This window comes from Saccoglossus kowalevskii, chromosome 3, assembly GCF_978046115.1.
Source record: "Saccoglossus kowalevskii chromosome 3, keSacKowa6.1, whole genome shotgun sequence".
Classification (NCBI taxonomy): Eukaryota; Metazoa; Hemichordata; class Enteropneusta; family Harrimaniidae; genus Saccoglossus; species Saccoglossus kowalevskii.
Window position 1 is genome coordinate 17,830,668 of NC_140643.1, and position 22,683 is coordinate 17,853,350.

Genomic DNA, 22,683 nt, shown 5'->3' on the forward strand with positions numbered 1-22,683 from the left:
TGAAAATCTACTACTAACATATAAATGGTCATTTGACCACGTTAAGTAACTGTAACATGTCCAGTATTGTTGCAGATAGACATGCTGCCAATGGTGTGATGAAGGTAGCAGACAAAATAGATGACAAACAAATCAGGTGAACATATATGGCCATGTGACCTTATTAATATGCGCACCTGTAATATCTTAGCCACTATTGCATCATGGGTATGCATTTAGTTATATACATGGTCATGTCACTTCATTAATATGCAGAATGTAATATTTAAAATACTGGTGAAGATAAGGACATACTAACAGTGATACAATATGAAGCCATTGGAAACTAGATTTATAAAAAAAACAGATACCATAATATAACCATATATGGTCATGCGATTTCATTAATATGCATAATTTTAATATCTGAAAACAGTTGTAGAAAGCGACATGCTAACAGTGTTGTAACATTCTAACTGTGACAAGTTAATCATTTTACCTGTGATCAGTTTACTATATACAGTGAGCAGCTCCTGTGTGTAACCAGTTTACAATATACTGTAACCGATTAACCATACTACAACCAGTTAACCACGCCAGTTAATCTTACTGTGACTAGTTCACAACACACTGTGATCAGTTAACCATTGGTATCACATTAAGATTATTCATAAATAGCATATAATGATCGTGAAATCAACCATTTTGTTCTACTCTATGGTACCGATTTTTAATGTTAAATGTGGATTAGTTTTAAGTCGTGGTACGCTCTGTTATTTTTTCTTATGGCAGTCAATTTATTAAAACAAATGAATGTACATAAATATTGTACGATTCAATCAATCAAAATTAGTTGAATATGCATAATCAAAGATTGTGAAATCAATTGATAGTTGAGTGTAAAAACGAATCAATTCTTAGATGATGAATGATCATACATACAATATTATGTTGATAAAATCTACGTTTCGCAGTAATATACATTTCAGTGCATCTTGCGAACACGTGCCAGACATACAACGGTTTTATATCAACTTACTAGATTGATATATCACGCATATTGTCATACTCCCAAGATTGTTACACTACTCAACCCAACCTAGCGTTTATTTCTTTGCTTTTGTAAAATGAAAGACGACAGGAAGCTCGTACTACGCTTGAAACTAAATAATTTGTCTATTGTTGATACCATGAAAAGACTTTTTTATCTAATTAAATAATGGTGAAAATTTCCCGGGATTTAAAAACATGAAAAGGACCAGTAAGATAGAGAACAAAACAAGACGGTTACAACTAGTGTATATTGAACGCGGATTTACAGTGACTAAATCGACATTCTGTATGATAAATCATCCCGATTACAGAAGTATTAATTAATTCAAATAATAGAAGTACTTGACAAGTAATATATGATGTCAAAACTCATCTATTGCAATTATTCGTTATTTTTCGTACACGGTCTTAGTGTCATTTATTTGTTGTGACATTTACATATGGTGTAATTTTTCCACAGATAGATTTGCAAATATTTGCTTTGATACATATCGGGATACAGAACAATAGTTCAATTTTATTTTTTCTCTCAGGTTACACCTGTCTAACAATCTGCTTGTCACAGCTGTTCAATTATGTTAAATTCTGCGGTGTAAGAGGATTTATTATGTGTAATTCTTTTCTTTTAAATTGTCTATAGTTATTTTTTTCTGCAATAAACTTATTTAGTGAAATGTTGAACTATTGGATACTGCGATATAGGGAATATTTGCACTGAATAATTGCTAGCAACTGTAATTGCATACCAAATAGAAATCAAATGAAAGTTTATTTTCATTTGACTTGGATTTACCATACTTTCAGTACATAATGTGGACATTAAACTAAGGGGTGGTATGATACCAGCGTCACTCATGGGAATCCTGACAACGCCTATGGTGGATGTCCGTATGAGCGATATGACACTACCCTAAACAAATATTAATTGTTGATTGTGGTTAGTGTTTGTATACAAACAAATAATTGTCTTTCATGAAACGTTCGTTTTTTAGTTTGTCGCTTACAGTATTGTAATTCATTGGTCACTGTTTTAAAAAACATCATGCATGAGAAAAAAGGGTTTTATGAAAAATGGTGAATCTACTGACAATGATTTTCTCTATGCAAGGAAGATGTGTGATCAAATTTGAACCAAATTATCAACAAAGTATTTATATAATTGTTTATAATAATACAAGTGTTTGTATTGAACACATTGCTTTGAAGTTATGTGGTCACCTCCCATATCATGCATTCCAAGTCTCAAATAACAATAGTACTAACATGAGCACCACAGTTTCACTTCATCTCTCGTTTCATATACTACACCGACCAGTCTTATATATGTATTATTACATTTTATTTTATTTTATTGTGACATACGTTAAATGTATTACATATTTTATAATAATCCCAGGAATGCATCGATGTCGGCCTCATTTCTATTCATCCAGCCTATATTTAGTTCTACTCGTTTAACAGCATCGTTGAAATCGTTGACATCTGGAATATTGTTATATAGATCCCAAAAGGCATTCAACTACAATGAGATGAAATACACATAATATGTAAATAGAGAATGGTAATATTTCATTCATAAAACTTTTCCTACGAACGATTCATATATTATTCCCAAAATGCAGTATACTGCAAATCAAACAAAATAAATATTGGAATAACATATTTCAATATTAAATATCACATATTTTACCTCCAACAGATCTTTGTTAGTGTTCATTATATCTGCAAATGCCCATACTATATTGTACGCGGTGTTGCCATATCTAAAATTGAAAAAAAGTGAATCAATTATTGAATTATAGATGAACACATACATATAACCCTACAAATGGCGACATGTCATATCCACTATAAGCAGATAAACACATTAAATCAATTTCAAATTGAATAGGAATTTGTATACCAATTCACATAGTTCAAAATCAATCAAGAGCTATTTTCTTACTAAGCTCGCCATTTTCGTCGAAGATATTATTATTATAAAGCGGTAATTATATTCGTTACCAATTTATACCATACTATAGAATGTACACTTACAATCCTTCTAACGCTACAAAGTTTTCAACCGTAAAAGTCCATGATATGCTAAATCCCAACGCCGAATTCTCTCGTACATATCCAATTGTAGTTCGTGCATTGAACTCTATACCTGCTAGAGACTCCTCCATGTACCTGTTACAGAGAATAACATCTTATCAACTATTCATTTGAGTCGAGAACTATCAAGGTGCTTTGAAAATGATACTTATCACCACTCTAGACAACTCACCCTAGAAGTAAATAATCTAGCTGTGTACAGGCCATGGCTGAACGTAATCTGCTTCGTTCTTCTAAGTCTGTTTTCTGTCGGTTATAAGCAAAGTTCCACTCGGTTTCTCCACCAGCACGAATGGCTGTACAGTAGACGGTACTGCGCATGTTCACTTCAATTCTAAATTAAAAAATAAATGTATGCATTATTTTCTAGTCGTTAATAACCACAATAGAAAACTGATTTCACCTTAACACGTATTAAAGGAAAGTTTGTACTGACTTGTTGTTGTCTGGGTCAGCCATCCATGCAGAGTACTGATTTGTAGCATTGGCAACGCAGTCTACGTGATTATAATCACATGCTATCCTCAGGGTATCTAAACGTCGATAACTTACAAAGAGGAAGCGAATAGTTTTGTTAATGACTAAGCGATACAACGTTAGACACGAGGGTTGTTAGCTCATCAACATAAACTGGAAATACACACGCGACGGTAAACAACTGGAAATATATACAATTTAGTAAAGTGATCCATTTCGTACTTACTAATCAACGTCTTCCGTGTAGTCAAAATCCCATCCCAGTGAAGCATAGTTTGGGCTCACTAAATCACTAATGTAATTCTGAAAAAAAGTTAGTTCAACTTAAAAGTGTTACACATAATATCTGATAACAGGAAGTTATGCCAGAACATATCACATAAAAATTGTCTGAATAATAAAATCAAACGAAGTCACCAAACTGTCTATGCAGAAGTTTAAAGTGTAATACTACCAACCTGATACATTCCATAAGTAGACGTTCTCCATAACATATACATTGTGTACAATTGCTCATCTTCATATGCATGCCATGGAATATAGTCAGTCTCATAGAACAAATACTGAATGGTCTCCATGGCTACAACGTGATCCAATTGCTGAGCTTGGCCTAGAACGAGGGCGTCATGTATGAGGTGTGCTCGATTTCTCGGTGGGATAGCCTAAGTATATAGAATATGTTATTATATAAAATGTTATAATCTGTACAGCAATTAACAATGGCAATTACCAGCGGTGGACCCAGTTTTATCTGTTACATGACACAGCATGTGGCACTCTATCAATATAATATTATATTTATGTAAATCTAATTAGATCACGTGCTAGTTGCCATGTTGCCCTAATCACCACACCTATGTGGTAATTGCGATGCTATATATTTAATCAGGTCACAGGACAAGACATTCCATAACAATAAGTGAATAACAAAGCCATGTTCCATATTATGTGTAAGTTGGTTGGATATTTCTAATGCATATATTTGTATTTCCATTCAGTGCATAAACATTCAATAATTCCATGTGATGGCCCTGACTATTTTTTAGCAATGTTCTATTTTGTTATTTCCTTTAGAGTTTTCTGTATGTATTCATTTTAAACATAATAATTGCTTAATAACGACCCCAGTGATGTGACGCACATTATTGACATCCTCTGAACGTATAACTAGGTGACACAAGATACTTTGGCACCAACAACCAATATATAAATAATATATTAATAATTTACCTTATAGTCGACTAATAATTGTTGCGCGAGTTTTCCCCAATTGTCTAAATCATAGTTAACCCGTATCAGAGCAGTCTGGTTGATATTAGCAATATACCAATCATTATCTGTGGCGCCATCCAATGTCAGCACCGCTAAATTTTTAGAGGAAATCGTATCATTCATATGTATATTTAGAAATCAAATAAATCGTATATATTAAATATGCTAATTGTTTTGTAGCTATTCAATTTATTTACATTAAGTATCAGCAATCATTCAAGATAATTATCCTCAGAAATGTAATCAGTTGCAATTGCTTTCGTTTATGCTATTTTATAGACGACATATATTAAATGTCCCTGTATTAAGTAAAAGTCGTTTTGTATATTCAGTGATTTCGCCACACAAACAATTTGATGGACATTACGATTTGGATGTGGAGGTAGCAGACTTGCACACTCCAGGCAGTGCGATTCTGACACGCATAACTGTATATCTTAATGACGTCACATCAGTCCCAATACCAGCCCGTACTCACCGGAAGTCAGGTGAAGCCATTCTGTATTTGGATTGTGAAACGATTGTTCCCCTTGATGAGTGAAAGTTAATGGAACATGCCATACATACCTGTGTTGACACAAAATAAAAATAATCAACAATCAACTGAATACATATCATGATTTGTTTGTGCATGAAACTGAGCAACAAATTTGAAGTGGGGTTTTCATAAAGCAACCAAAATATCGTAGCATTAAAGATGCAGCAACAACAATAGAAAACGAATAAATAGTCCCTGGAAAACGTTCCTACATAATTACTACATGATTACTGGGTTTTAATCCCTCACGAACTTATATTTATTCAGGCTATCAGTGTACTCGGTTTGCTTCCAGTTGATATGTTTGGCATAATCAAACAGACAAAAATACAATTACATGTACATTTATATATTTGTGTAGAGATGTGTGCAAGCAATTGATGTTGACTGTAACAAATACTAATTAACATTCAAAAACCGTAACTAATTCTGTCAAAATATTGGTGCAATATTTAAGACATGTCATTTCCAATGTGTTAAGATATTCATATTTGTCTAACTGGTTACAGATTTTTGTTCGAAACTATTGAGCAAATTTGGAAAAAAAGTATGAAGATATTGCAAAAAAAAAAATGACAAACGTCAATCTTGGCGCTCAGGGGGATACAGTAAGAGACGCTATGAGTTCGTTTTGCACTGCATCTTTGATGACGTTTAACACATATGTTGCAGTTGCCCAACATAACACTGGCACTAGACAAAATTCGGCATTTCTTACCCCATATTCCCATATTCTTCATCCTCAACTACATCGTGTGGGTCTAACAAGAAGTGTCCTTGATCGGCTTGTATAGCAGTGGTCGATGTTCGAGTGAGATTCACAACGGGGAATCCCATTTGTAAAGTCCATGGATCCATAAGTTCTTTCATATTATATCCGAAAATATCTTTCATGTTTCCTCCCATATCAAGTTCTACTACCTGACGGCGGAATGAATAAACCGTTTATGGTTTAGTGTTTCGTATGTAATAATTGTCGCATGTAATAAATGACGATTCGAATATCCATGTTTGCTTACCTCCGTTAGGACTGCCCACAAATCATCAGAGAGGGCGTTGTCGTAGGCGAATCGATTTAGGTAAACACGGAAACCTTCAAACAACAGATCAACTCCCAGGAATCCATCCATTATCTTGATTACGGATCCTCCCTATTATATAGATTATGTAGTATTATGGCATATAAGATTACTTATTCCTTCACAGTGCAATTACAATACACAGTGCTAATTGACAACAGCGTTCACTCACCTTGTTATATGTAATAGTATTAAACATACTACCAGTCCCAACGTCCTTTATCACTGGATGAGAATCACCCTGTTGGTCTCTTGCAAATGTGCTATATTGCGGTTCCCTCTGAAAGAATTGCTCGTACTGCCAAACAAACCAAGAATTATTTTGACATGGGGAAGCGTAGTCAAATATAAAGGAAATATCTAACTATGTCAGAATAAGAAATTTCACACCTTACCATTTCGAAGCCAGGTTCCACCCACTGTGTGCCTAAGTATTCAAAATAAGTGGCAAATCCTTCATTCAGCCACAGATGACTCCACCACTCCATTGTGACCCAATTACCAAACCACTAAAACAAAACAATCGATAAATAATTAATATGTACATGGCATTAACTTAAATTTTATATTTACACTGCTGAATTTGTTACCTGGTGAATGAGTTCATGGGCAATTAGTTGTGCCACGCCCTTCCTTTGGGATGGTGTGTGCCCTGCTTCAAGACTGTATAGTAAACCTCCTTCCTGGTAAAAGACCAAACCCCAGTTTTCCATTGCACCAGCTGAAAATACTGGTAATGCAGACATATCTACAAAAACAAATAAGTTACTATACAAATGACTCACTCTAAAACATTTGTCACTTGTCAAATCACAGTGTTTGCCATTATTATTATATATTCAATAAGATAACATTAGATGATGACAGGACATGTCATATATCAATCACAATTCATCCAATGAATCTCAAAGGATACAACATGTTGAACAGTACACAACTACTTGCTGTACGCATTTTATGACTGATTAAATGACATAAATGATCTTAAGACCAGAAGGTGTATGTCGAGTGGCCTGATTAAATGTTATTGTCCCAAAAGTTAACTATTGTTTTAAATTGTAATTATAAATAAAATTAGCATTGTGGTTTTGGAGTCAGGGACAATTCTTCATATTTGTTAAAATGATATTTCGAAAAAAGACATTTTAGTACTTTAATGTACTGTTCATGTTTATTACTATTAAGTATTACATGACACCTTAGATGATAAAATATTACATCAGTAATTATAGTAGTGAGACACAATGCTCTTGAACGAAATCTTTTTTTATTCAATTTTGTATTTCATTTCATAAGCTTAATATTTAGCGTTGTCGATCTACGTGTTTATTCTCGTGATAACGTTTCTGCTGAGGATGAATATCATTTCCTATTTATGTTAATTCGAGCGTTGTACAATTTGCCAAGTTGTGCGAGTAAGGATACCGTGTTTCAAGTTAATGACACATATTATTTGAATACTTTAGATCAGTATAATTCTGTTTCATGTTCATTCGAACGTGTATATTCAACAATTTTCTTACCCATTTTCGTCATAGGATATGGAATATTCCAAAGATCTTCAAAATTGCTAAGTTGTGTCATTCCCACGTTCAATGCGTATTCCGCCTGATAAAGCAATGAGGGCTGGCACCATACACGGAACTGATAAAATAAAATAAAAAAAAAATATATAATAAAAGAAAATAAATATTTCAAAATATTATCTGATGTCATATGCAATGCACAAGATAAAAAATTTTTGTACCTTAATCCCATTACGTGAAGTATTTTCTACACATGCCCAGTCACCAACAGTGTAGGCGTTCAGATAAGTGGACATTTTGACGGTTGTAGCAAAGTAGGTAACACTCCACACTTCATCGGTGTTCGGATCATAGTAGGTGTCATTTAAAATAGATTCTGTGTTAGCCAGTGCCACGTATTCCGGTCTGTACACCAACGCGGTGTCGAATGTTGCCTTATAAGCTGGCTCATCAAAGCAAGGGAATGCTTTTCGGGCGTCGGTTGATTCAAACTGAGTGCCAACAAATTCTCTGTAATAAAATAATTAGTATCTATACCATGATCATGTCCAACATAAAATAAAATGAACTAATTTTATGTTTTATGTTTTAGGAAAATAAGCCGAGTGCATACTGGAATTTATCTTTATCAGACATCAACTGTCGTTATTAATATATATCGGTCAACATAAAGATTTAGCACACTCTGACAGGAGTTGATTTAATTAGAATGGGCACATCATGCATGAATAGATGGCAATTTTAACTGGGCCGAGGTCATACTGGTTATCGCTTTGCTAAGCTCCCTATTATTAAGACAAGTAAAGGGATTCTCACTTTGGTGATTGGCACCCAAATGTATCATTATTATCGTGTGTAGCGGGTTATCTAATAGTATATCATTCGAGCTTGCGAATTATGCAAGCTGTGTTTTTGTCCGCAATATTGCAATACGGGAATTTATAGTATTAAAAATTTTCTACGCTCAAAATTATATATCCTACTTACCAATATAAAAAAACACGACAAAACAAACACAAAACATACTGTAGTCGTTAATAACGTGATTATTGAAGAAGCCATAACTATTTGTATTTCCATAGACTAGTTGATGTAAAAAATATATTTGAAAAGTTAAAACAGATTTGTAACCAGGATACATTGCCAGGATAGACGTGGCAATAGAGTGAGAATACATTTGGTTTTGTAAAAATGAATTGTCGCTGTTAATATCACCATTTCCCTTCAGACAGTACGCTGCGCTGTACTGTCTTCGTGTATACTTTGCAGTTTCCTCGTAATAACTTTATTATTATACTCATCTTTTCATCCAAAGAATACATCATGGGAATGCCGAAATCGAAAACATTTAGAACATATTTAGCGAACTTCTTTGTGTGGGTCCGGTCAAACCCGGGGGAACCATCGTTGTTGTTTATTATTTGAGGACGCTTACGCGCGTAATTCGCGTTTCCTAATATGGTACATGGAAATACACCGTAAAATACTGCAAATTACGGCACGCTGTAACTTATGTCATTACGGGGACAGGTGTATAATAATAGGTATTACGTTAAATATATTGCGAGCGTTCTAATATGTCTTACATAATTCATCGTTTTGAGACGTTTTGATTTTCAGATGTCTGCCAGTGAGTGTTTGATACTTACTTAATAATAGAGTTTTCTACATATGTACCATAGTAGAAACCATTGTTAGGATGATCCAAGGTGGCGACATATTCTATATATAAGCGATAATTGATTCCAGCTTGAAGGGAACCCATCGAGGTTACTGTGTACCAATCCCACTCAGTGTTGCTAGCGTTACCGGCTGTCGGAAGGAGTTTTTCCACTTCACCACTGATGTCATAAAGTTCGTATTTTGAAATCGTCATCTGATTGATGTGAAATGTAATGTTGAAGGTATCCTCTAGACAATAAAAATACATATCGACTTTACCGTCTAGATCTAAGAACTTGTCGCCGTCTTTTGCTTCCGTGAGATACGGTTGAAGCCACACCTTGTAATGGTACGGCTCTAACGTCGTGGGGAGTAGTCCTCCATATACTTCGTCGACAACGGGCATCTGTTCATCAAATAGCCATGGCATCTGGTCGCTGCTACCAAAATTATTAACATAGTCGCACTTGCTTTCTGGGATACAATACACAAGCAGAAGAAGACTCAACGTCACTTGTATTATTTCGTTTCGTGTTGTTCTACCTTTGTCGCGACCGCCGACCATTTTGTCGGGTGACATCATGTAAGCGCGTTGTTGCTGAGATGCCACTGGTAGTGTACGAAATCTGATGCCTTAGATTGAAGCTGCCCATCCTCATGCATTATATAGGGCAGTACTCACGTGCCACCTTGTCACAAACACGCGTTGTTGTCCCACAGTTAGGATGCGTTAGTATATGTGTCAAATGTGTGATAATAATCTGCAGATGCGCTGTATTTTTTAAAATTAATTTTTGATTCCGCCATTTTATATAACACGAATTGCAAGTCTGAGATACGTAAACACGGAATATCATGCATTAGTAGTACCTTATATGAGTGCAGATGTTAATAAGCAATACTAGTATTCAAACACGCCTCTGTATCACTCGATTCTTACAGTTTTCTTTATGTTGTTTTAATTCCTGTGGTGTTATTTATATATGATACATTTTTTACGATCCTTAAGTAATTCAGTCTCCATTTCAAATTTTAAACATTTCTGCATGGGCTTGATAAATGATATTGATATCCTTCTATATATTTTGAAACAAGTGCAAAATTGAACATTTCTAGTGTTACTCAAATACGCTATAGAAATATAGAATTATAGAATTTCTCAATTTGTTTATTCTAGTGTGTTTGATAATTACCTTCACGTATTTCTCAAGTTGAAAGAACTGTACGTATCATCGTGTACGTAATAGCATGGATATTTGTCATATTTACTTCACTTTTGAACAGTTACTTGGAAGTTTCATGAAAATAGAGTCAAATTATTCGTGTTTCCAGGTGCGAGCCAACTATTTTGTTCATATCCTATATCATACCTACATAGACTCAAGTCAATTATGAATGAATAGCTAGGCCGCAGCTATTGGCGCGCCACGTAGCTGTACGCCTCGGCAGTTTGTTACGATTGTTTAAGCTTCGTTCTTCAACTTAAAGAAATTTACAATTGCAAGATGTACTGCATCGTACCTTTGTTTTGATGATATCTTTCAGTGTATATGTTATTACTTCAAAGTTTGGCTTCGTGTGTTGCAGTTTTGTGTCTCGTTGTCACAGTGTAGCGTCGACACAGTGTAGCGTCGTCACAGTCAGTCTCAATACAGGATTTGCAAGAGAGAACTGATTATATTGTGATCGTTCAAACATGTAATCTATGATTCACAAATTACTACAAGCAATAACTGAACGATGCATAGTTTGCTTGATAGCACGGGGTTATGATTGTTATTAAGATTTACAAATTATTGATGAGTTTTGACGAGATGAATAGTAAACAGTAGTTGCTTACAACACCAGTAACTAGGGTAGATCGATGGGTTGGCTTCCACATTCGACCTGCGTTTTTTTAGCACCAGTGAAATACATTTTCCCGCTTCAGATTTAAATTCTCTCTCCCCTTTTGTATATGAACATTTGGGCGCTTTAGATTAAAAAAACCAGATCAATCGCTTTTTCAAATAAAAAATCCAAATATTTGAACCAAATCATGAACGGAGTATTTATAAACAATTCAAGTGTTGGTATTAAACACACTGACTGGAACTAACGTAGTTACCGCATACGAGTAGCAATGATACTATTATGCACATCATAGTTTCACTCGGTTACATTATCTGCCACTCCTCTTTACACAAACAAATACACTACATTGACAAGTGTCATATTTATTCTTACACTTTTATTTTATTATTTTGGTCATATAACATATTTTATAATGATCCCAGGAATGCATCGATGTCTGCCTCATTTCTATTCATCCAGCCTATATTTAGTTCAACTCGTTTAACAGCATCGTTGAAATCGTTGACATCTGGCATATTGCTATATAGATCACCGAAGGCATTTAACTACAATGAGATGAAATATACATAATATGTAAATAGAGAACGGTAATATTCTAATCACGAACAATAAATCAAATATTTCCGAAAATGCAATACACTGTGAATGAAATAAAATGACTGGATTGAATTATAATACCAACTAATATTGCGAGTAAGTCTGTCTAAATAGACGAGTAATAATGTCCAAATGGTGTATTCATTAGAACAATACGCACAAATGAATTTATACTATGATGTTATTACGAGGATACCTCAAAGTATGCACAAATACAGTACAGCGGGAGTATCGACCGACGCGCAGCGGTTGGTGTACTGTCTGAGTGCATAATTTGAGGTATCCTCGTAACAACCTTATTATTTTCTTTTCCTTCAAAGGATACACCATTGGAATGCCGAAATACAAAACGTTTAGAACAGAATTAGCGAATTTCTCTGTGTGCCATATTCAAACAACTCATTTATAGTAAATATTTCAATATTAAATATCACTTATTTTACCTCCAACAGATCTTTGTTAGTGTTCATTATATCTGCAAATGCCCATACTATATTGTACGCGGTGTTGCCGTATCTAAAATTGAAAAAAAACCCACACACATTCAATTAAATTGTAAATGAATACATTATTTAATTACAGATGATAGAAAACTATTAAGCAAATAGACAGCAGTAATTATATTTATACAATATTTAACATCTCATACCATACTATAGAATGCAACTTACAATCCTTCTAACGCTACAAAGTTTTCAACTGTAAAAGTCCACGATATGCTAAATCCCAACGCCGAATTATCTCGTACATATCCAATTGTAGTTCGTGCATTGAACTCTATACCTGCTAGAGACTCCTCCATGTACCTGTTACAGAGAAATCACATCTTATCAAAATATTGTTAATATTACCATGTGTCCAGAGCTTTGGAAATAATACTTATCGTCACTCTATCCAATAGACAACTCACCCCAGAAGTAAATAATCTAGTTGTGTACAGGCCATGGCTGAACGTAATCTGCTTCGTTCTTCTAAGTCTGTTTTCTGTCGGTTGTAAGCAAAGTTCCACTCGGTTTCTCCACCAGCACGAATGGCTGTACAGTAGACGGTACTGCGCATGTTCACTTCAATTCTGAATGAAAAAATGTATGCATTAATTTCTATTCTTTGATAACCACAAACAGAAAACTGATTTCATCTTAACACGTATTAGTGGAAAGTTTGTACTGACTTGTTGTTGTCTGGGTCAGCCATCCATGCAGCGTACTGATTTGTAGCATTGGCAACGCAGTCGACGTGATTATAATCACATGCTATCCTCAGAGTATCTAAACGTCGATAACTTACAAAAAGGAAGCAAATAATTGTATTAATGACTATGCGATACAACGCTAGAAACGGGTGTAGTTCGTCAACAAGACAACGAGACTTGCTCAGAGTAAACTGGACATACACACGCGACAGTAAAGCAACTGAAAATACACACAATTTAGTAATTTAAGTGATCCATTTCGTACTCACTAATCAACGTCCTCCGTGTAGTCAAAATCCCATCCTAGTGAAGCATAGTTTGGACTCACTAGATCACTAATGTAATTCTGGAGTAAAGGAAAAATACTTCAATTGAAAAATGTGACGCATAATATCTGATAACAGGAAGTTATGCCAGAACATCACACAAAATTGTCTGAATAATAATATCCAACGGAATCGTCAAACTGTCGACAAACAAATTTAGAGTGTATTACTACCAACCTGATACATTCCATAAGTAGACGTTCTCCATAACATATACATTGTGTACAATTGCTCATCTTCATATGCATGCCATGGGATATACTCAGTCTCAAGAAACAAATACTGAATGGTCTCCATGGCTACAACGTGATCCAGTTGTTGAGCTTGGCCTAGGACGAGGGCGTCGTGTATGAGGTGTGCTCGATTTCTCGGTGGGATAGCCTAAGTATATAGAATATTTTATTACATCATATGTGGAGCTGTAGACATTAATTAACATTTTCTACCCACAAATCAGAATGATTTATTTTCAAATTTGATTGCCAATTACCCAACTAGCTTGTTATATGGTGGTGGCTTTTGTTCAATGTAACTGTCACACTACAGAGTATGTGTTACTTTATCAATGCAATTGTGTATTTATGTATATCTAAATAGATCACGAGTCAGATGTTGCCGAAAACCACGTCCACGTGGATTCTAGCAATTGCGTTTCAACATAATTGATAATGTCACGTGACAAGACAAGACATTGCATTATATAGATAACTAGTAACCCATATGTTCCGTAGCATTTGTGAGTGGATTTAACATTTCTAATTCATTAGGTCATGTCACATTGTACCACCATCGATATCATTTGCATTAGTATAGCCAAATAACAACCCATAAATAAACAACTAAGAAGTCATTACTAGATATGAAAATGGGTAAATCACAAGAATGGCTTTACTATCGTTTCAGTCATTCTTTGAACGATTATGTTTAACTAAGAATTGCTACACTACAGCAAGTTATTATCAACATTTTCGGCAATTGTCGACTCCACCTGCGATTCGCGAAAAGAGAGTTGATCTGTATTTAGAAGGAATATGTTTTGCTGACATAGCGAAAAGGGTTGGTGTGACAAAATCTACTGCGTATAATATATGCAAAAAATGTTCCATAGCGGATCTAGCAACCGCGTGTGTGTCCAAGTGAAAGTCTAGTTTTATCCGTTTTGATATCATTTTACCGGCTTCAGTAGATAAGCCGGCAGTCGGTCACACGGTTGGTTTTCATTCTGTTTCATCATAGGTGATGAACCACACAGAATGAATAGTTTTGACTTTATTATGCCTCCTGGTGTAGTTGAACGAAGATTGTCGATGACCAACTGTTTGAATCGATAGTTTGTCGGTAAATCCAATTTCTGATTTTCTTCGTCCATAATTTGAACGCGAAGTGCGTTCAGTTGCCGTAAAAATAGTGTCTCGCTAGTGAGGCGGTCGATAAAACTGTTGTAATCAAAGTCATCACTAAAACTCAGCTTGTGATATATATATATATTAATATAATTCTTGTATCCCGATAATAAACAAACTCTACTTTGAATAAGTATTCCGCCATGACTGTCAGTCCGATCAGGTCCGAGTTGAAATGCGTTGTGAGTCCAATGACGGCGACTAGAAGTCTGGGTGCGTCGCAAATGTATCAAAACAAACTTTATTGTATCAAAACAACTTCAACAACATTGGAAGCAAATTCTGTAGATTTACCGCCAATATTGATAATAACTTGCTGTAGTGTAGCAATAGTTAGTTAAACATAATCGTTCAAAGAATGACTGAAACGATAGTAATACCCCCACATACTGAGCAGGTGAACACAACATACTTTGGAACCAAAAATCATTATTGTTCATTGCATGGTTTAGTATATAGAATATATTAATAATTTACCTTATAGTCGACTAATAATTGTTGAGCGAGTTTTCCCCAATTGTCTAAATCATAGTTAACCCGTATCAGAGCAGTCTGGTTGATATTAGCAATATACCAATCTTTATCTGTGGCGCCATCCAATGTCAGCACCGCTAAATTAGAGAAAAAGTCGTATCATCAATATGTATAATTAGAATTAAAATAAATCATATTTATTGAACATGTCAGTTCCTTTGCAGCTATTCAGTATAAACCAAAATATCGGCAATTATCCAAGATAAACCTTAGAAATGGATCGATGCAATGGTTTAGTTTATTTACTTTAAAGACGATATACACCAAATGCCACCGTATTTAACTATAGAAACAATTATGCATGTGGCGCAGAAGATTTTTAAGTTATCTGGCACACTTCATAATGCAAAGCGATTCTGTATTTCTGTATATCTTAGTAACATCTAACTCGTCTTAATGTTATCCTGTACTCACCGGAAGTCAGATGAAGCCAGTCTATATTTGGATTGTGAAACAATTGTTCCCCTTGATGAGTGAATGTTAATGGAACATGCCATACATACCTGCAGTGATACAAAACAATACTAAAAAACAAATTCTACACACTTGTCTTTGCCTGAAACAGAGCAACAAGTTTGAAGTGGGGTAGCGCTAAAGAAAAATGTAAAGCGAATAAATAGTATTTGAAAATTGACCATTATAATCATGCCCTGGTATCTGGGATGTGTTTCCATATATTGGACCCCATATTTATACTGATGCTACATATCCATTTAAATAATTCATGCTTGACAATAAATGTACATCGGTGTACTCGGTTTTCTGGCACTCTCGGTAGGTATGTTCGACATAATAAAATAGGAGACACAAAATTACATGTGAATTATCCTTTCGTGCTGTGGTGATGTGTTATGACGTTTCAATTAAAGTTTGTAAATATAACACTAGATAAAGTTTGTCATTTCTTACCCCAGATTCCCATATTCTTCATCCTCAACTACATCGTGTGGGTCTAACAAGAAGTGTCCCTGATCGGCTTGTATAGCAGTGGTCGATGTTCGAGTGAGATTAACAACGGGGAATCCCATTTGTAAAGTCCATGTATCCATAATTTCCTTCATATTATATCCGAGAATATCTTTCATGCTTCCCCCCATATCAAGATCTACTGCCTGATGGTGGAATAAATGAAGTGACATTCGTAAATCGTTTATAGTTTAGCGTTTCGTAAGTAATAATAAATTGTCAAATAAATTAACGGTTCAAATATTCATGTTTGCTTACCGCCGTTAAGATTGCCCACAAATCATCAGAGAGGGCGTTGTCGTAGGCAAATTGATTGAGATAATTACGGAAACCTTCAAACATCAGATTTACTCCCAAAAATCCATCCATTATCTTGAGTATGCATCCTCCCTATTATATAAATTATGTAGTATCATGTCACATCACGCTTGCTGATACAAATGAATTAAGTCTCATTCCTACATATTTCACAATAACAATTACAATAGACGATAGCGTACACACCACTCACCTTGTTATACGTAATAGTGCTGAACATACTACCACTACTCCCTACGTCTCTTATCACTGGATGAGAATCACCCTGTTGGTCTTTTGCAAATGTGCTATATTGCGGTCCTGCTTGGAAGAATTGTTCGTACTGCCAAACAAAACGACAATAGTTATGAAATGGGGACAGTTGCGTTAAATTTACTGTACATATTCACATAGGTCTGGAACATCAATGTAATTTAACCTCACCATTTCGAAGCCAGGTTCCACCCACTGTGTACCCAAATATTCAAAATAAGTGGCAAATCCTTCATTCAGCCAAAGATGACTCCACCACTCCATTGTAACCCAATTACCAAACCACTGACAAAAAAAACAACACAATCGATAAATAATTATTATATGCATGGCGTTAATTTATATTTTACATACACTCTGTTAAATGTGTTACCTGGTGTATGAGTTCATGGGCAACAACTTGTGCCACGGCCTTTCTTCTCGCTGGAGTGTGCTCTGCTTGAAGACTGTAAAGTAAATATACTTCCTGGTAAAAGACCAAACCCCAGTTTTCCATTGCGCCAGCAGCAAATACTGGTAATGCAGACATATCTACAAAGAACAGAGTTACACAAATGGGTTGATTTAAGCCAATTATCATTTGCCAAATCGTAATTTTTGTTATCATTATATAAAAAAAAAAGAAAATGAAAATTATCAATAACACTTCGTATAATGAATCAAACGAAAGATACAAAATGCTAAACACTAGCTGTGCACGCAATATGATTCATGATATATACTATAAAAGGTTCCTTAATATTTTTGGAAATTTACTACCCATTCAGAGGGGAGAAAGCTGTATTTAGGAAATGGTAACAACAGAAAAAATACGCTTTTATTATTTTTGAAAAAAAAAAGTTTTACAGATTCAGTAAAGTGGTCTCCATTTGAAAATGAATAATTCACTAAACTTAATGTACAAGTCACCACACGAACAGCAGGACTGTTTTCATTTCGTATTCATATAAATTCGGAACATGGAATATAAACACTGTCACTGGGCCCTCGTACGCACAAGTTTATCAGACTAGTGGTTCATCCCAGCGACAGATTCCTATCTTTCTACCGACATTTGGCTAGTATTTAAGCAATCTGTCGAATATGACATGCTGAATAAATGTCTAGTCCAGGAGAAACAGACAGTTCTACTTGAGCGATCTTGTTGGATTAAATAACTGATATGTTAGACAACATGTTTCAAGTATATTTACGTGAATTTCGATAATATTATTACTACTTTATCAGGCAACAAATTTGATATGAGTCGGACATGTCAAACTCAGAATACCAATGGATGAAAATCGGCGTAGTTGACAGCCTGCCTTGTCACTACTACGCGAGTTGTCGTGCTGGAGAAGCCATGACTGGAGACGACAAGACCGATATTAATGTCATACTGACGAATCAGAATACTCGGTTGCTTTTCGTATTTTGATAGATGAATCGTAAGGTTCGTTGTTATCAAACGAATATCGCCGCGTCGATGTGTTAATTGTACGCTTGCAAGTCCTGATCACCCAGTAAATCTTCAGAAATGCAGAGAGTCGGGACTCCGCAATTGTAAAAAAATAATGTATGTAAAGTATTTCTGCATAGTTATTCCTGCTGGTAGTCGTAACTGACTAGCTCTTTCGAATCATGATTTTATCTTTATCCGTGTGCAGAATTTTATTCTACATGCTTGTGACGTCATGAATTATAACTGCGCATGACTATCTGGCCATTGCAATCGCGCAATCACTACACAATATGTTTGTGAATGTGTTATTATTTATTGTCTTACCCATTTTCGTCATAGGATATGGAACATTCCAAAGATCTTCAAAATTGCTAAGTTGTGTCATACCAACATTCAGTGCATATTCTGCCTGATAAAGCAATGAGGGCTGGCACCATACCCGAAACTGATTAAAATAAAATGAAATTAAATGAAGCTACTCCCATATGAGGTCATATTATACAGCATACTATATTAACCATGCCACAGAATCCCCAATATCCCGAACATAACATAATATTATTAGATGGCGTGCGCAATGCCAAGGCAAAGATTTGTCACTTTCCTACCTTTACTCCGTTACGCGAAGTGCTTTCTACACATGCCCAGTCACCCACAGTGTAGGCGTTCAGATAAGTGGACATTTTGACGGTTGTAGCAAAGTAGGTAACACTCCACACTTCATCGGTGTTCGGATCATAGTAGGTGTCGTTTAAAATGGAATCCGTGTTGGACAGTGCCACGTATTCTGGTCTGTACACCAACGCGCTGTCGAATGTTGCCTTATAAGCTGGCTCATCAAAGCAAGGGAAGGCTTTACGGGCATCGATTGATTCAAACTGGGTGCCAACAAATTCCCTTCAAAGAAACGCGAAAACGTCCCCTGAATAGTTAGTATCTATATCATAATCATGTTCATCATAAAATGTATTTTCCTGATACTCAAGACATATAAGTTGAACCCAGTTGATTTTATTTGTGGAAAGCGAACCACATTATGTCATAGTCCACTTTAACAAGAGTTGATTCTATTAGATCGGAACCCTTCAATACGTGAACAGATGGCGTCTGGTAATATTAACTAGGGCGGGGTGATCATGTTTATTATTTTGCTAAAATCCTAAAAGGTGCCCTCATTTTGGTGACTGTCACAGAATGATGCAATGTATTCTTTTATCTCATTATCTTATGTCAATTACAGCTTATCTAATAATTTGCTATTCAAACTTGTGAATTATGCAGCTGTGTATTATAACATGATGTGGTCTCTTTTTTGGGGGTTCTCAATATTTTCACAATATTATATCAAAATCTTAATAAATACAGGAATTTATAGAAATGTTTTAAGTTTTACATTCTTCTGAACAATGCTAAAAAAACTCCGGCTATACAAGCACATAGCATACTGCACTCACTACTAGCGTGGATATGGGAAAAACCATTACCAGCCAGACGCATATTTGTCTAGTCAATATGCAAAATATATTTGAAAAAAAAAGATTTGTAACCTGAATACTTTACTAGAATAGTAATAGTGAGTATATACAAAGACGTTTGTTCAAATATCTGTGTTTTAAATACTTACTTAAGAATAGAATTTTCTACATATGTACCATAGTAGAAACCATTGTTAGGATGATCCAAGGTGGCGACATATTCTACATATAAGCGATAATTGATTCCAGCTTGAAGGGAACCCATCGAGGTTACTGTGTACCAATCCCACTCAGTGTTGCTAGCGTTACCGGCTGTCGGAAGGAGTTTTTCCACTTCACCACTGATGTCATAAAGTTCGTATTTTGAAATCGTCATCTGATTGATGTGAAATGTAATGTTGAAGGTATCCTCTAGACAATAAAAATACATATCGACTTTACCGTCTAGATCTAAGAACTTGTCGCCGTCTTTTGCTTCCGTGAGATACGGTTGAAGCCACACCTTGTAATGGTACGGCTCTAACGTCGTGGGGAGTAGTCCTCCATATACTTCGTCGACAACAGCCATCTGTTCATTAAGGAGCCATGGCATCTTCTCGTTGCTACTAACGTGGTCGCATTTACTTTCTCGGATACATGCTAGCAGAAAAAGAATCAACGTTACTTGCATTATATTACTTCGTGTTTTCTTCATGATGTCGCCACTGACGACCATTGTCGCTGGTAACATCATGTAAGCTCGTTGTTGCTGAGGTGCCACTGGCTGTGTACGAAGTTTTAACTCTTAGTCTGAAGCTACCCATCTTCCTGCATTATATAGGGCAGTACTCACGTGTCACCGTGTCATAAACACGCGTTGTTGTCCCACAGTTAGGAAGCGTTTAGTATATATGTCAAGGGTTTGATAAGTATCTTGAGAAGAAAAATTTCTCTGTTTTCATACCACCTAATGCAAACTCAGTGTTGTGTAATTTCGGAATAGCCCGCATAAATGGTCTTTATATTGTAGAAGTAAAACCTGATTTCAATCTCAATGGCATTTTCTGTTATATCATATGTTAACTAGAAATGGGGTCCATGTGAAATATCACATTTTAGGTCCCCAAACGAAAATGTCGTTCAACGTTTGAGTAAACAGCAGGTATGATGGCAGTAATCAGTTCAAATCAACCTAATTTAACAGCAATGCCTCAAGTATCTAATAGTGTAATGTCTTCAGTTTTTTCATTTATAAGAGCACGTTCGGTTATATTACCTAACACTATTTAGAACATTTACAGTAGCCTTGTTTTTAGCCTTATCGCTGAATAAAAAAAATACCTATATACATATATAATCAATGTTGTCATTTTGATATAGTTCTCAATTACACCCGAAAAACACTAACAATTGAGTACACTGTAAATCTCGGAAGCACTTTCATGTTTTCCATTAAAACACACCGTTTTAATTGAAAACACACTGTTGTAATTAAAAACATGTGTATTATATAATAAAACACTTGTATTTTCTATCAAAACAGTAGTGTTTTAGTATTTTTAGAAAAGTGTTTTAGGGAGTTATTAAAACACTTTTTGATGAAAATTAAGCACATTGTAAACACACAAAAATACACTTTTCCGAAATAAAACACTGAGTGTTTTACGGTGACATAAATGTGTAATTAAAGTGTTTATTGATAGAACATTTAAGGGCTAATGCGTCCACCTTTATGCAAAATTGAGTGAAGAGTCTGGGGACTCGTGAGTAAACACTACGGTATATATGCCAACTAGACAATCACAGAAAGTGACGTAATGATGCGATGGGTCATGACATTACCTCCAGAAAATAATGTCACGCACCAACCTATATGGTCTTACCAACCTAAGTATAACTGGAAATCGAGACACATGGTAAATTAAGTACATCGTGGCCTAACGGATTTTATTAATCCGCATTTGGTGAACGGTAGTTGTAGTTACAATGACATATGAGCATTCTCACATGTTTTTTTTCTCGAGTGTTAATGTATAATACACATTGTGTTCATGCGAGTAAAACACTAAAACACTTTTCTTCCAAATTGTTAAATTGTTTTATCATGGAGCACATGTATTGTTTCAAGGTAAAACACTCTGCATGACTATGCATGTTTTATAAGTGTTTATATATACGACATGTACACAATTTCATCAGTGTAACTAAAACACTTTTCTTACAAATTGTTTTGTCTTGAAACACTTTCTAAAACAAACACACATGTAATGTTTCAAGGTAAAACACCCGACTATGCATGTTTTATGAGTGTTTACATATATGACATGAACAAACGGTCATAAGAGTACCTAACGCACTTTTCTTTGAAACTGTTTTATTTTGAGGCACTTCAGAAAACAAACAAACATGCAATGATTCAACCTAAAACACCCGATTATATACAGGACACTTTTGTATGCCGTCTACGGTATGCATCTATAATAGACACTTATTATCGACTGTATGCAGCATATTTATTGGGAAAAACATTTGACAGCAAGTCATACTGTGCATGTAGCGATACATTTACCGATTTTAGTATTTTACGAGTGTGCATACCATGTACCTGTCACAAGTTTAATAACCGATGGAATTAAACATGCACCGTGATGTTATCAATGTTC

The 22,683-nt window shown here is 35.2% G+C and overlaps 1 protein-coding gene across 1 annotated transcript; it reads right to left on the reverse strand.

Annotated features, from left to right (window-relative positions):
• Positions 1-2,349: 2,349 nt before the first annotated feature.
• Positions 2,350-20,756, reverse strand: LOC102801370 (putative aminopeptidase-2). Its single transcript, XM_006820913.3, has 34 exons — positions 20,191-20,756; positions 19,175-19,463; positions 18,891-19,011; positions 17,499-17,656; positions 17,297-17,410; positions 17,067-17,195; positions 16,814-16,945; positions 16,499-16,701; positions 16,004-16,092; positions 15,533-15,666; positions 13,830-14,033; positions 13,596-13,672; positions 13,306-13,416; positions 13,045-13,206; positions 12,806-12,940; positions 12,578-12,650; positions 11,966-12,082; positions 9,671-10,281; positions 8,243-8,531; positions 8,019-8,139; positions 7,086-7,243; positions 6,891-7,004; positions 6,668-6,793; positions 6,436-6,567; positions 6,135-6,337; positions 5,357-5,445; positions 4,837-4,970; positions 4,065-4,268; positions 3,833-3,909; positions 3,566-3,676; positions 3,302-3,463; positions 3,070-3,204; positions 2,723-2,795; positions 2,350-2,551 (listed from the first exon to the last, which is right to left on the reverse strand). The coding sequence occupies exons 1-34, from the start codon at positions 20,754-20,756 to the stop codon at positions 2,414-2,416; spliced, it is 5,691 nt and encodes a 1,896-aa protein (XP_006820976.2). The 3' UTR covers positions 2,350-2,413.
• Positions 20,757-22,683: the final 1,927 nt, after the last annotated feature.